The 15,777-nt window shown below is 38.0% G+C and overlaps 1 protein-coding gene across 2 annotated transcripts in view; it reads left to right on the top strand.

The window, feature by feature from the left end:
* The window catches only part of VPS36 (vacuolar protein sorting 36 homolog), a gene marked incomplete at both ends in the record, with an annotated part of 33,062 nt that extends 22,604 nt beyond the window's left edge, over positions 1 to 10,458 (top strand). For both annotated transcript variants that reach the window (XM_080719918.1, XM_080719917.1), the window contains 8 exons: positions 1,044 to 1,076; positions 1,421 to 1,498; positions 2,730 to 2,864; positions 5,206 to 5,271; positions 7,115 to 7,179; positions 7,794 to 7,878; positions 10,198 to 10,274; positions 10,365 to 10,458. In XM_080719918.1, coding sequence (XP_080576044.1) covers positions 1,044 to 1,076; positions 1,421 to 1,498; positions 2,730 to 2,864; positions 5,206 to 5,271; positions 7,115 to 7,179; positions 7,794 to 7,878; positions 10,198 to 10,274; positions 10,365 to 10,458 — 633 coding nt within the window. The remainder of the gene's footprint in view (positions 1 to 1,043; positions 1,077 to 1,420; positions 1,499 to 2,729; positions 2,865 to 5,205; positions 5,272 to 7,114; positions 7,180 to 7,793; positions 7,879 to 10,197; positions 10,275 to 10,364) is intronic.
* Positions 10,459 to 15,777: the final 5,319 nt, after the last annotated feature.

Raw genomic sequence — 15,777 nt, 5'->3', positions numbered from 1 at the left:
GGTTTCCTGCATCTGCTGGCTGTTGCTGATAAGAATTCAGCGTTTCAGCCTTTTGTTTATCTGAGGAAATTCCTGTTAGGTGTGTGCACATTCCCCTTTGTTTTCAGTGTTAGCCTTAGTGAGTCGGCCATAAGAATCTTACACAACACTCTATTCTTTTAGCAAAACCCTTTTGCAGATGGGGATACTTCCCTGCAGGTGGGCATAAGCTGATCAGAACCACAATTAATGGCAAGTTGCTTAACTGATTTTTTTTTAAATAACGTTTGTGAAAATCAATTAGACAAGAAATTCTATAATGGCAGGATATTTTCAGTATCTTGAAATAATTTATTGGCAACATGTCTGATGAAATTTGAAGAACTCCTTGGAGTGAATATTTGCTGAATATTAAATAGCTGATGAGTTTTACTCAGATAGATCTCATTGGCATTGGAACACATTATGATATCCACTATATCCAAAGCTACAAGTATACCAAGTTTAATAATCTGAGGCCGAGGCCTTCTGTTTCAGTTAAATCACACCCGCTATATATTATATTATATTATATTATATTATATTATATTATATTATATTATATTATTTATATTATTTATATTATATTATATTATTGACTTCTCTCCCCAAATATTCCTGCAGCTCTTAATTGCCATTTAGAACCAGGAAAGACGTACAGTGCCTTGGATTCTTGACCTCCCATCAGGGAAAGCAGTTACAGATCCTCTTACTTGTGTCATATAACAGTCAATAATATTTCTAAGCTGTAATTTATGTTGCCTTTTTTGTTTGTTTAATCAATACTATTTTCTCTTTGAAAATTTGAAAAGTTTTGTTATAGTTCGTTTTGGGAAATGTATGGTTTCTTAGCTCAAGTGGATTTTTAGATATATTGCTTATAACTATTTTTTAAATAAATAGATAAATGTAAGAAAATTTTGCAAATTTTTATCACAGGAAGAAATAGAGGGTGCTTTATTGAATCAAAACATTTTAGTTTTTTATAAACAGATTTAAACAAAAACTTATATTTCTCATTTCAGGCCTTTGAAGACCTCAGCAAGCTAATGATCAAGGTATACGTCATTCATACTTCTGAAGTTTGTATCAGTTATGATACAGTTTTGAAAATATCTTTTGTTAGAAAATACTTTGTGGAGCCTAGCATGGTGGCGCACACCTATACTCCCAGTACTTGGGAAGCTGAGACAGGAGAATGGCAGGTTCACAGCTGTCCTCAGCAACTTAGCATCCCTCTGCAACTTGTGAGACCCTGTCTCAAAATAAAAGAATAAAATAGGGCTGGGGATGTACCTTGGAGGTAGAATGCCTCTGAGTTCCATCCCCATTGCCACATACACACAAAAAAAATATGTTGGGAACATTTTTTTCTTTATAGCTTTTGCTTTTCTTTTGACAGGCCAAGGAAATGGTGGAGTTATCAAAATCAATTGCTAATAAAATTAAGGAGAAGCAAGGTGACATCACAGAAGATGAGGTAAAGATGCTTTTAAAAAAAAGGCATTAGAAACCAGACTATGCATGTAGTGTTGCAAAGCAGCCTGCCTGCCTTCCTGCCTTTGCTTCCTCCTTTCCTTTCCTTTCTTTTCCTTTCCTTTCCTTCCCCTTCCCCTTTTCTCCTTCCTTCCTTCCTTCCTTCCTTCCTTCCTTCCTTCCTTCCTTCCTTCAGTGGGGGATGAACCCAAGACCATCCTACTGCTGAGCTATAACCCCCCCAATTTGCTTTCTTGCTTGTGTGTGTGTGTGTGTGTGTGTGTGTGTGTGTGTGTGTGTGTGTGTTTTTCTGGGGATTGAACCCAGAGGCATTGTACCTGCCCTATTTTATTTTTCTTTTGAAACAAGGTCTTGCTAGGTTGATGAGAGTCTCATTACTTGTTGAGACTATTCTCAAACCTGCAATACTCCTGTCTCAGCCACCCAAGTACTGGAATTACAGGCATGCACCACTGCACCCGGTCAGTTCACTTTTTTAATGAACTATTTTATTTCCTTTAGGACTTGAGAGTATATAAAAGTGCCAAAGAAACAGTGGGCCATAAAAATTTTGTTAGTTCTAGTAGGATTCAAAGTTTTCTTGGAGAAAACAGATATTGAAATGTGTAAGGAGTGGCTGTTTTAGATATATCCCTGAATTTGACATGTTTCATCAAATTTGTCTGCAGTCTGGTCATATCCATCTTAAATTCCCAAGTTTTCAGTTGTATCATGTGGTTAGTATTAAGTATATAAAGTCATTATATAAATCTCTCAGACAAAACTTGTAAAATAAACAGTATGACAGGTAAAAGAAGAAGGAAAGAGAATATTTAGATTTCTGAAGGAAACTACTAGAAATCTACTGCCTTATAGTTCACAGCATAGAAATCCAATAGAAGAAATGGGTATATAGAGAAATAATTGGATTTATGATAGAAAGATTTCGAATGTTGGGATGGAGAGACATTCTGCATAGTTTTTTTAAAATAAACTTTCATTGGTGCATTGTGTTCTCACATTGCAGTGTAGTTCAGATGATAGTGGCGTACATGCACGCAGCACTTGGTGAGCGTCCCCCACCCTGGGTCCTTCTCCACTCCCTCCCTTCCTCATTCATGATCTTAAGATTGGCATAGATAATTTCACATATGTACATAACATCAGTGGAAGTGTTTTCTTCCGTATTTCTCCCTCCTTGTAGTCTTTTTATGCATTTTTTTCTCTCCTTATAGACCATCAGGTTTAAGTCCTATTTGCTGAGCATGGGAATTGCTAACCCAGTTACCAGGGAAACTTATGGCTCCGGCACACAGTACCACATGCAGCTGGCCAAGCAGCTGGTTGGAATATTGCAGGCACCTTTAGAGGTAAACCAAACTTAGTGTACTCTTAAAACTGTTAAATTATTTCCATTTTACTACATGATGGGGTTACCATCAGCTAACATGTTATTTTTTCCTTCAGGAATATTAAATTAGTTCAGTGTATTATTAGTGAGTCATTATAGTCTTTTGAATCTATAACTTGTTAAATCTATTTCATATGGAGCTTTTATTTTCAAAAGAGATATGTAATATTTCTCTACATAGTTATATTTTTGCATATCATTTTAATATGTAAGATATTAATTCTGTGATGTATATATATCTAGTCTAATGTGTTATCAACAATTTTATTAATGTTATCAACAATTTTTTCAGGTTATCAACAATTTTATTAAGAAATTCAAACATATGCAAAAATAAATAATAAAATATATCCCCATGTGTCCATTACCAAGCTTCATCTATAAACCAACCTCCTCTCAAAGTTATTTTTATTATTTATTCATTTTTTTATTTTTTATTTTTTGGTGGTACTGGGGGTGGAACCCAGAGGCTTTCTACCTCTGGGCTATACTCCCAGACCTTTTTTTTATATTTTCATTTGGAAACAGGGTCTCACTAAGTTGCTGAGAGCCTCACTAAGCAGCTGAGGCTGGCTTCGAACCCGTGCGATCTTCCTGTCTCAGCCTCCCAAGCGCAGGGATTACAAGCGTGCACCACCACGCCCGGCTTCAAAGTTATTTTTAAAGCAAATCCCAGACATATTATTTTTCTGTAAATATTTTAGTAACTATAATGATAAAGGTTTCTTTTGTTGTTGTTTTTGTTTGTGGTACTAGATGTATTCTACCTCTGAGCTACACCCTCAGACTGCTTTTATTTTTTATTTGGAAACAAGGTCTTGCTGGGTTGCTGGGAGCCTCACTAAATTGCTGAAGCTGGCTTTGAACCTATGATTCTCCTGTCTTAGCCTCCCAAGTACTGAGAATACAGAGGTGTGCCACCACACCTGGCTTAAAGACTTATTTAATCTCTCTTTCAAGTTTTGTTTTGTTTTGTTTGCAGTACTGGGGATGGAACCAAGGGGCATTCCTCTTCCAAGATACACCACCCCCAGCCCCATTTTTTATTCTTTATTTTTAAACAGGGCCTCACTGAGTTGCAAAGGGCCTAAGTAGTAGCTGAGGCTGGCCACGAACTGCGATCCTCCTGTCTCAGCCTCACAAATGCTGGGATTACAAGTGTGTGCCACCACACCCGGCTCAAGTTTAGTTTTTATTTTTTTGAATTTTATGAGTTTTTGTGTCCCTCATCTCCTTTCACTGCTGAAATTTATATATTGAAAATAGTAGTATATCCTAGAGTATCTCATGGTTTGGCTAATTATGTAGTACTTCCATTCTATGTATTCCCTATCAACTCTTACAAATAATAGTGTTTTGTTTTGCTTTTTGTTTTTCTGATAAGAATGTTTTATAGAGGGTGCTGTATCCTTTCATCAGGAGGTATATAATGCCTGGTTGTCTTTTTGTAATGGCAGCAACCATTGATGGTCATTACTTGGATCTGTTACTTTATTAGGGGTTACAAAATGGTGATAGTCTTATTTAATTCTATACTTTATTCATTTATTAGCTGGAATGACCTGAAACATTTAGATGTGCTATTTATTTATTTATTTAGTTAGTTAGTTAGTTAGTTAGTTAGTTTATTTTTGTGGCCCTGGGGATTGAACCAGAGGCGTTCTGCCTTCAACCTACACCTCCATCCCAGTTTTATTTCTTATTAGGGAACAGGGCCTCACTAGGTTGGTAAGAGTCTCGCAACTTGCTGAGGTTTTCCTCAAACCTGTGATCCTTATGCCTCAGCCTCCCAAGTACTGGGATTACAGATGTGTGCCACCATGCTAACTCTAAATATACTTTTAAAAAACATGGTATAGCTGGGCGTGGTGGCACACGCTTGTAATCCCCGCGCTTGGGAGGCTGAGACAGGAGGATCGCACAGGTTCAAAGCCAGCCTCAGCTACTTAGTGAGGCTTTCAGCGAAACCCTGTTTCCAAATAAAATATAAAAAAAGGTCTGGGAATATAGCCTGGAGGTAGAAAGCCTCTGGGTTCCACCCCTAGTACCACCAAAAAGAAAAAAAAAGGTATAGAGCCCTCTTTCATGGAAGTAAATGCTAAAACAGTAATAATTTCATTAAAGGTCATATACTAAATTTGAAGTGCCTCTTGGCATCTGAATTAGTTCTCCTGAATATAAATACAGTTTTTAAAAACTTAAGAAACTTTCTGACTTGTGATTTTACTCTGATTATGCTTTCTGCTAAGAAATGCTAACGTGTTATTTATAATACTTGTTTTTATCTCTTATTTTAATAGGAACGCGGGGGAATAATGTCACTCACAGAAGTGTACTGCTTAGTAAACCGAGCTCGAGGAATGGAAGTAAGAATAGAAGATTTAGATACTCTTTTAGCTAAGTATAGACTTTCTTGATATGATACAAATTCCCTTACAGTGAATACAATATGAGGAAGGATTGTGAATATCAAAACTATTTTGAGAAACAGTGTGATACAGTGAAAAGAATACTGTCTTGGGATGTAATATGTAGATTCTATTCCTAGTTTTGACAGTGACTTGCTGAGTGACTTTAAGTAGCTTACTTTAACCTTTTTGGGACTCAGGTTTTCTTACTCTAAAATGAATTTGTGCTGAGAGATATGTTTCAGCTCTAATATTCTGTACTTATGTTTAATGGATGAGGTAAGAAGCTAATTCTCTGCAATATATAACTCTTCTAAGATACAGTTAGACAGGAGCAAGAAGTTCTGGGGTACTATTGTATGACAGTTATAGATAATATTTACGTACCATATATTTCCAAAAGCTAGAAAGGATGTGTGAAAGTTTTCACCACAAAGAATTGATAAGCTTTTGGGAGATAAATATGCTTAGCCTGATTTGAATATTTCACAATAATTACATGTATCAAATATTACATGATGCCACATTCATATTTAGGGTTTTTTTTGTGTGCGGTGGTACTAGAGATTGAATCCAATTGCATTCTACCTCTGAGATATGCCCCCAGCCCAATTTTTTATTCTTTATTTTAAAACAGGGTCTCACTAAATTGTGGAAAGCCTTATTACGTAGCAGAGACTGGCTGCCAGCTCGGATCTTCCTATCTCAGCCTCCCAAGTACTGGGATTACAAGCATGTGTCATCATGCCCAGATTTTAGTTTTGTGTTTTGTGATTTTTTTTTTTTTTTTTTTTTTTGGTATCAGTTAAAAGGGAACAACCCTGATTGACTCTTTGGAATGAACTTGTTGGGTCCTGATCGCCATGTGGGTGGGACCTAGGGAGAGCCTTTTGCTCCTTTGCCAGTATCAGCCGGGGCTGTTCTTTGGCTCTGGCCCCCTCATACCCACATATCCAGGCCTTCAAGGTTCTGACCAGGCTCCTTATGTCCAGCGGTCAAGCACAGTCTGAGATGTCACCTGTCACCTCCATGTGGAAGATTCTGTGTGTCCCGCGAGCTGGGCCTGTTACGTGTTTTGTGTGAATCCTCACTGCAACTGCCACTGGAGTGCTTGGCTCTAATTGCCAAGGCTCTGTGCACTCTACCTCCTTGGTCTTCCCTGACACTCAGTGAGGTGGTGCTTTTACTATTCCCATTCTGGAGATAATTTGAAGATGAGGAAATTGAGGCTTAAATGAAATAACTTGATCAAGGCCGCACCTGGAGACAGTGGTTTGAAAGGATTTGGCCTCGGGCCTACCTAGCTGGCTCTGGAGCCTCCTGTGTGACTCAGCTGTGCTTGTCCTCACCACACTGCTGATGTGTTAAGGCTGCACCATCCAGAAGCATAGCCACTGCCTCGCTATACATGGTGGTTATGGAACTGTCAACACTAAATTTACAAGACATGGTGCAAAATAAAGAAATATTAAATGTCTGTATCTTTATTTCTGTGGTGCTGGGGATGCTAGACAACAAGTGCTGTACCCCTGAGCTCCATTCCCAGACCCCCCCCTTTTTTAATATGGCTACTAGAAAATTTGAAATTATATATATGACTTGTATCATATTTCTATCAGATGGCATCACTTTAATGAATTGAAGTCTTTGTTAATTTTTTTGCCTTATAATTATTACATCACCTAAAGTCCTTGATAAATGGTAATTATTTTGCTTTCCTGTTCTTTTCTAATGGTCAGTACAATTATAGGCATCACTCTGTTCATTTGTAGTATAAACTAGATTTCTTTTCTTTCATTAGTTGCTCTCACCAGAAGATTTAGTGAATGCGTGCAAGATGCTGGAGGCACTGAAACTACCTCTCAGGTAAAGGAGTCTCTGCAGAAAGTTTGCCATAGGGTTCTGCACGGGTCAACCTGAACGCTTAGCCAAGTTTACCATGCTGTGTGGTGAGCCAGAATACCATCCTCTTGAAATTACACTATGCATGACTACAGCTCACCTGGCAGCAAGCATCTTCTATAGTCCTGGCTTTATCCTCTCAGGGCTGGGAATGTCCTAATGGGCTCACAGGCTCTTGTTGATTGGGGGAAGCAGGTAAGAATGTCAACTCCTCCCAGGAGCTTAGAATAACCAGCTCCTTTCCCTTAGATGATGTGTATTGTTTCTGGAGATTCAGAAGTGCAGGTGTGTTCAGCTGTGGGTTATATTTCCCCCATCCTCAGATTAAAAGAAAGGTAGCCAGACATATTTTAGTTAGCACCTAGATTCCAGTTTATATTTTTAACATTTGTTAATTCAGGAGTTCTTTAGTTCTGCCAAAGTTACTTGGGGTTGTTGATTATATTTTAAATACTGCTGCACGATTAACAGCATCCTCATTCCCTGGGCGTAAAAGAAAGTAAAACGTGTGTGTTCTTCCTTAGTGTTGGAATATCCTGGATGATTCCTGACTTTGTTCTCACATATCTGGTTTCCAGGCTCCGGGTTTTTGACAGTGGTGTCATGGTCATTGAGCTTCTGTCTCACAAGGAAGAGGAAATGGTGGCTGCAGCCCTGGAGACGGTACGTGAACCCAGTTTCCTCCAGTCACTAGGACATGTCACAAAGACCCAAATGGTTAGTGACTGGAGAAACAGGATTTCCTTTTGAATTTAACTTTACTAAAAAAGTAACATTCACACACTGTATTGAAATGTTTAGATGGGTGTGGTAGCACATGCCTGTACTCCCAGTATTTGGGAGGCTGAGACGGAAGGATTGTAGGTTTGAGGTCAGCCTCAGCAACTTTGCAAGACCTTGTTTCAAAATGAAAAGTAAAAAAATTGGGCTGGGATGTACTTCAGAAGTGAAATGTCCCTGGGTTCAATCCCTAGTACCACATGAAAAATTGTTTTGGTATTCTCAATGAATACATATTAATCAAAATCATCCATTAAGCCAGGCGTGGTGGTGCACGTTTGTAATCCTAGCAATTGGGAGGCTGAGACAGGAGGATCCTGGTTCAAGGACAGCCTCAGCCACTACTTAGGCCCTTTGCAATTCAGTAAGGTCCTGTTTCAAAACAAAGAATAAAAAATAGAGCTGGGGTATAGATCAGAGGTAGAATACCCATGGGTTCCATCCCCCATACTGGGGAAAAAATATCATCCATTAAAAGCTTTTTAAAGGCCAGGCATGGTGATGCACACTTGTAATCCCAGCATTCAGGAGGTGGAGAATGGAGGACTGCAGTTTGTGGACAGCCTCAGCTACTTAGTGAGGCCTTTTGCAACTCAGTGAGACCCTATTTCAAAAAATAAAAAGACTAAGAAATAGGACCGGGGATGTAGCTTGGAGGTACAATGCCCCTGGGTTCCATCCCCAATAATGCAAAAAAATAAAAAATAAAAAAGATAGCTCTTTAAAGCTCATTGACCCTCTTAACATCATAGAAATAAGAATAGTTAAAAGTTAGTGAAGTGCTGGCTTTCCTATTGAAGTTAAGAACAGGTTTTAACTTTGTTAATCCGAATGATACATACACATTTAACACCTACATTAGCAACATTATAAAACACTAAAGTTGTTTTGTGAAATAAGTACTTAAACAAATATGGAAAGCAAAATACAGATGAATTTTACTGGCTAAACTGCCAGTATTATTCATTTGAAATATTACTGTGGTTTAGCCTTTATGGTCAGCCTGTATAATGTGAATAATGTACACTATTTATGTCTCATTTTAAGCAGATTAAAGCCCCAAGACTATAGATTGTTTCTACCACATATTTTTTTAATTTTTTATTGGTGCATTATATTCAAACATCATATTGGGATAAAAAACTTGTGTGTACAAACATGTACACATCGCTGATTTAACCCCTACCCCATTCCCACTCCATTCCCTCCCCATTTCTCTTTCCCTGGCTTGGCTTAGTGGTTGACTTTGATATGTTTAAGTACATTGTATGTTTTAGAGATTTTCCTCTTCCCCCCTCCTTTCTCCTCCTTTAGGTTATCTTGTTTGCTCCTCTATAGGATTTCCTCTTTCAAGAGTTCCTCCTATGACCCATTTCTCCCTAACTCTCACATATTAGGGAAAGCATCTGATTTCTTATTTTTTGTGACTAATCTCACTTAGCATAATGTCCTCCACAGTTCCATCCATTTCCCTGAAAATGATGTAATTGAGTTTTTTTTAATGGCTGAGTAAAATTCCATTGTGTACATATCCCACAGTTTTGTAATCCATTCATCTGTTGATGGCCATCTTGGCTGGTTCCATAATTTGGCTATGGTGAATTGTGCAGCTATAAACATAGATACACATGCATTAGTTTGGTAGTTTGGTTTCCTATCTTTTGGGAAGATATCCAGAAGTGGTATTGCTGGATCAAATGGTAGATTTGTTCCCATTCTTCTGAGGATTCTCCATACTGTTTTCCAAAGTGGTTGCACTAATTTGCAATCCCACCAACAATGTTTTAGATTTCCCACTTTTCCACATCCTCGCCAGCATCTATTGTTGTCTACCACATATTTTTTTAACCAAACCTGTATGCATATGTATATATGTATATGTGTCTAGCTTGTAATACACAGAATTTGTTAAGTGTTCCTTTTCAGAATATCCAATAGCTCTTTCTGAGCTTTAGAATAGTTCCCTGTTACATTATGAAGTACTTCATGTTTATAGTTTAGCCTCTAATCTCTTTTTTTCTGAGGGTATCAACTTTTATAAAATTAAGAATTAGTTAGATTTAATTCTAAAGTAAGTATTCTTTGGATTTTAGTAAAAAATTCAGTAAATTATTTCCTGCATGTACTGGTATATATTCTGCCTAAGGTTAGTACCTGTACTAAATTAACCACATTTCGTTTTCTGCTGTGCGTTGTTGTTAGGTTTCAGAAAAGGGATCTCTAACATCTGAAGAGTTTGCTAAGCTCGTGGGAATGTCTGTCCTTCTGGCCAAAGAACGGTAAGGAAGGCCCTTGCTTTTCATTGTAACTTCTGGTTAAGTCCAAAGAATAATTGATAGATAATTGTGCTTTCTTCTCTTTATTTCTAGGTTGCTGCTTGCAGAGAAGATGGGTCATCTTTGCCGAGATGACTCTGTTGAAGGCTTGCGGTTTTATCCAAATTTATTTATGACACAGAGCTAAGGGGCTTTCGTATTTGAAAGGCTTTTTGTCCATACACTTGTATTGTGTAGACTCTATGACACTGAGTTAAGAGCTAAACTCTGATAAACTGAAAATTTATTATAACTTCACAGTATAATACAAAATTCTTTTAATCTCTCCCTAAATATTATGGCCTCAGAAGCTTATTTAGGTTACAGAAAGGAATATAAAAAAAAGGAACACCTGTAAGAATTTAAAATCATGCTTCAGTTGTACAGAACCCCCTATAATATGGTGGATTCTAACTTAAAAGTAACCATTTGGTAAAGAAGGAAATCATTAAGGGAAGAAAAAGAAAAGTCTGCTCTTTGGACAAGTTAGATTATTATTTTAGTATGATTAAAATTTACTAAATTATAAATGTTTTCCTCTGTTTGCTGTGCCCATTTTGGAGGGTTTTCTTCAAGGAAGTCATAACTACCATGTAGTTTAAGAAACCAACAACACTGGAAGATCACAATGCAAAATGCCATAGGAAGCTCTTTCTGAGGGTTTTTCAAAGCAGTCACAGGCATGTCTTCAATAGACCAAATAAAATACCTTTTAAAAAGGAGAAGGAAAGGGATGTAGCTCAGTGGTAGAGCACTTGCCTCGCAGGCGGGAGGCTTTGGGCTCCATCCTTAGCACTACAAAAAAGAGAGAGAGAGACAGAGAAAGAGAAATATTTATTTGATGTATGTGTATATACTCAAACTAGTTAACTAGTTTCTTTTCATTAAGTAATGATTTTCATGGCTGACATTTAAAAAATGCAGCTGTCATTTTGTTCAAAAATTGCTGTGGATTTAGAAACTGAATTAAAAATCTGTATGGGCATGCCCAGAGTTACAATTACAAATTTTGGAGGAGGTGGCTTAGGAATTCCCTAGAATAATGTGCTGGTAGAAGGGAAGAGGGAACTTTTAATAGGAACCTTGCTTGTTCTTTTTCTTGGAAACCAAGGATAGAAAAAGAAAGTGAAAAAGTTGTATGAGTCTCCTTTCCCCTCCTTTAAGGAGTCTTTACACTGAACTTGTTAAAATGTTTCTATCATCTTCTAGCAATAGGTTTTTCTTCTTTGCCCTACTCATTGTAAGTTGCATGGAGAAATTATCTTGTTAAAAAGTATTACTGAGATAACAAAAACTGGCTACTCTTGCCAGCAGAATGCTTGAGTTTTAAAGAAGATGCCTGCCTTCCTACTCTCTACTCCACAGTGTACGGCATTATCGGCATTACCTCAAACTCAGGGACCCCACAGGACAGGAGACCCCCTTTCTGAGACTGAGTTGGAAGTAGAAGGGTAGTGTGGTTTTGACCAAGCTACCAGAGCGGGGAAAACCAGCAGGAGGTGCCAGGTGCACACTCTGGGGAGGCGGAGGCTACTGCAGAAGCCACTGCAGATGCCCTCTTGGGAAGTGCCCTGGTCGTCAGCCACAGTCAGGGGAGCCAACCTTGATCCCTCCTGGAACGTGGCAGTCGCTGCTTGGTGTCCTCCGGTGCCACAGGAATGCCATGACCGAGGCATCCTGCTTTAGTCTTCATTTTCTAAACCTGTTGCTGACTCTTCATTGTGGTGGCAGATCCCCTACTTACCTCATTGCTCAGCCTCAGGTTTATTTTGGGGGTGATTCAGAGTCTGGCCACCCAAGTCTTTTAGGGTTAGTTGGACCATAATGTACATTTGTTTGTCGATATTCCCTCACTCTGGGTTGCACTGCTCTGTCACATGGCTCTGGCAGACTTGTACAAACACACACACACACACACACGCACGCATGCACACACACATGCATGCACACCACACCACAATATCTCATCTCACTAAGGTTCTTAAAACTAACAGAGATATGAGTCTGTTTCACCAGTTGTTGGAATGCAGATACGGTTTTGGAGCTCCTAGATCTAGCTCTAATGGTTTGGATTCATTACAGGAAACTTGTATAATTCAACATTCTTAGTTTTGTGTAAGAATATTTAACAAAAATGGAACAATCTGAGTTGTATAAAGTGAACTAAATAGAAAGAAGAGTGATGTTATGAATATACTTTGCAAAGTCACATTAATTAAAAAATAAAGGTGAATAATTTTGTCATTTTATTTTTAAAGTAGGCAGTCTTCTTCCAGACCTCTGTATATTTTTATTTTTTGCCAAATGAGGTATTATTTTGTTCCTTTATCAGCAGAAATTATGTTTAAATATAACCAATCAGGCCCTAATTAAGTGCAAAAAAGTTCTGCCTTGGTGCTTATTATTGGTATAATTATTTTTGTTTTCCTAACTTTGCTCTTAGGAGCACAAATCTCTTTGTAGCTTTATGGAAATTAAATATTTCTAGTCACTGTCAAAAATTTTTTACATTGTATAAGTGAGGTTTTTTTCAGGGCTAAATGATTATAATGTATATAGAGTAAAATACAAAATTTTAAAATGATTTTGTTGGTGTTCTTTTTAAAACATTCTATGAAATATATGTGAAAATGAGAAACTTATTCATGAGACAGTATTTACGTTTTTCTTTTAGATTTTATAATTAAGCATTGCTTATAAATATTTATGACTTTGAGCTCTTACTATTTTAATTATCTTAAAAAATGGAATATGGATCATGAATTGGTGTTTTTGTTTTTTTAATTCTTGGTGTGGATTCCACAGTGAATAGACCGTGTGTACTCTTACAGATGTGTATCTTGTCCTTGTTACTAGACTAAGTTGATCAGAATGTAGATTTGTTCTGTCTTTATTTTCAGACTCAGATACTTAAAATGGTTCCTTTTTGTCCCAAAATCTAGAGTCTTCATTTTGGTACAACAGTATTGCAACATATAACGTGGTTGGGTTTTAAAGACTGTGCCTAATTAGGGACAAAATAGAGCATGCTCAAAATGATCCTTGAAAATCTCTTAAATTGCCAATAAAGTTTTCTTTATAAGTCTTATAGTTTGAATCCATGTGGAATGATATGTAGATATGAATATATTATGCATAAAGTAAGTACAATTTGTAATAAAAACTATATACCAACAATAGATTTTTATGGCATTCATTACTACTGTTTAGGGCTAGAGGTGTAGCTTAATGTTTGAGCACTTGCTTATGTGTGAAGCCCTGGGTTCCATCCCTAGAATACACACACACACACACACACACACACACACACACACACACACACCAGACTAATAATTACACTGTTTCAATGTGTGTATCTTTCTTTTTGCCAGTAGGTGTGATTGGATTTATGTAAATTTATTGCTGATTCCATCTCTTAAGATAGATCTAGAGTGTAAGCTCCACAGGGCAGAGGTTTTTATGTGTTTGTTCATGTATGTATCCCCAGAGCCTAGAACAGGGCCTGGCATACAGTATGCATTCAATAAACATTTACTGAATGAATGAACTTGGATACTTATAATTTGCCTCCACTTTATACTGTTTTAGCTGCCATTCCATTTCAAAAACCATTTTTTGAAAAACATACTGATTTTGTGTGCACTTTGGGGAACATTGGATGGGCGGAAGATACAAAGGGTAATACGACACAACCCTGCCCTTAAAATGGTGGCCTTTATGGGGAAATAGAAATGGAAGCAGTTTTCATTAAAGGTGGAGTGAAGTCATTGCTGTGGGAGGGCCACGGGTCCCGTTGTGAAAGGCTTCAGTTGTGATGGAGAGCTCTGGGAGGCTGTTGGAAGAAGAAGAGCTGCTGAGCTACGCTCACGAGGACTGAGATACTGCGAGTGAGTTGGAAGGCACTGGGTCAAGGGGGCAACATGAGGCATGACTTTCTGTCTTGGGCATACCCCTGGTCTGTTCAGACTAGTCTCATCCCTTCACTCACGCACAGTAATCAAGACCACACTTTGCTCAATCCCACCTGCTCTAGGAAAATATGTTCCCACTCACAGCTCTATTCTTTGTAAACTCCACAAGAGTCACTGTCCGTCCCATATGCGTGCCCACATTTTGTCTTGTTCTCTTAAATGTAGTTTAGATGCTATAGGAAAATGGATTTCTTTAAGTTCAGGGACTGTCATATAATACTTCTTTTGAATCTTCACTGTCCTAGGCCAGTGATTATACACAATAGATTTCAAGTTAACTATGAATTGAACTGAGTACTGTGGCTTGGGTTGACCTGCAAACCTAAATCTGTGTTCTTTACACTTTTCCCGAGAGAATTCTCACCTAGACTTGTTATGGCTTAGCCAGAGATCTGTCTTATTCAAACTCTAAAATATGGGCCATATCCATGCTGTGAGAAGCACTCCTGAAAAGTCAGGTTACACACATGTAAGATCTTGTTTTTACAAGCTGTTATTACAGTGTGAAAATTGGGTCATTCATGGTTCTTCCTTGAATCCTGATAGGAAATCATGAGTCAGTTATGGCTTTCATCTCAGAGCATTACCTTGGGAAAAGAAGGATCTCGCCATTTGAATACAACGTATTACCGAGTACACCATTTGCACAGGTTACTAGAGAGTTGCTGGTCCAGAAAGAATTCAAAGTATATTGAAAGTCAGGTTTAATTCAGTACCGACAACAGTTCTTTTAAATTCTTTTCCCTTCTTTACTTTTATGTTGCCTCTATTTCAGGAAAGATTAAACTATATCTTAACTGTGTGATAACTGTATCTTTACTGTTTAATAAAGCCCATAATACAGTCTGCAGGAATTTTAATTAAGACAAAAATGTTCCAAGTTCTCAAAATGCTGTTACTTAAATAACGACCAGGCAAGCCAAATACGGCCATGCGCACCTGTAACCCTAGTAGTTAAGGAGGCTGAGACTGGAGGATCTCAGGTTCAAGTCCAGCCTCAGAAACTTAGCAAGACCATCTGCAACTTAGTGAGATCTTGTTTTAAAATAAAAAATAGAGCCAGGAGTGGTGGCTCTATTTTGGGGAGGCTGAGACAGGATCACGGTTCGCCACCAGCCTCAGCTCCTTAGTAAGGCTCTTTGCAACTCAGTGAGACCCTGTTTCAAAATAAAGAATAAAAAACAGGGCTGGGGGTGCAGCTTGGAGGTAGAATGCCTTTGGGTTCCACCCCCTGTACTGCAAATTAATAACAATAATAATAAGTAGGAGCTGGGGTGGCACATACTTGTAATCTCAGCATTCCGGAGGCTGATACCGAGGATTGTGGGTTTGCGGACAGCCTCAAGCTACTTAATGAGACCCTGTTTCAAAATAAAGACTAAAATAGGGTTAGGGGTGTAGCTCAGAGGTTCAGTGCCCCTGGGTTCCATCCCCAGTACCACAATCAATTAATTAAATAAAACATAGAATAGAGCTGGGAGTATAACTAGGAGATC

Source organism: Muscardinus avellanarius, assembly GCF_963383645.1.
Source record: "Muscardinus avellanarius genome assembly, chromosome: 2".
In the NCBI taxonomy this organism is placed as follows: Eukaryota; Metazoa; Chordata; class Mammalia; order Rodentia; family Gliridae; genus Muscardinus; species Muscardinus avellanarius.
This window is presented reverse-complemented; position numbering and strand designations above follow the sequence as displayed.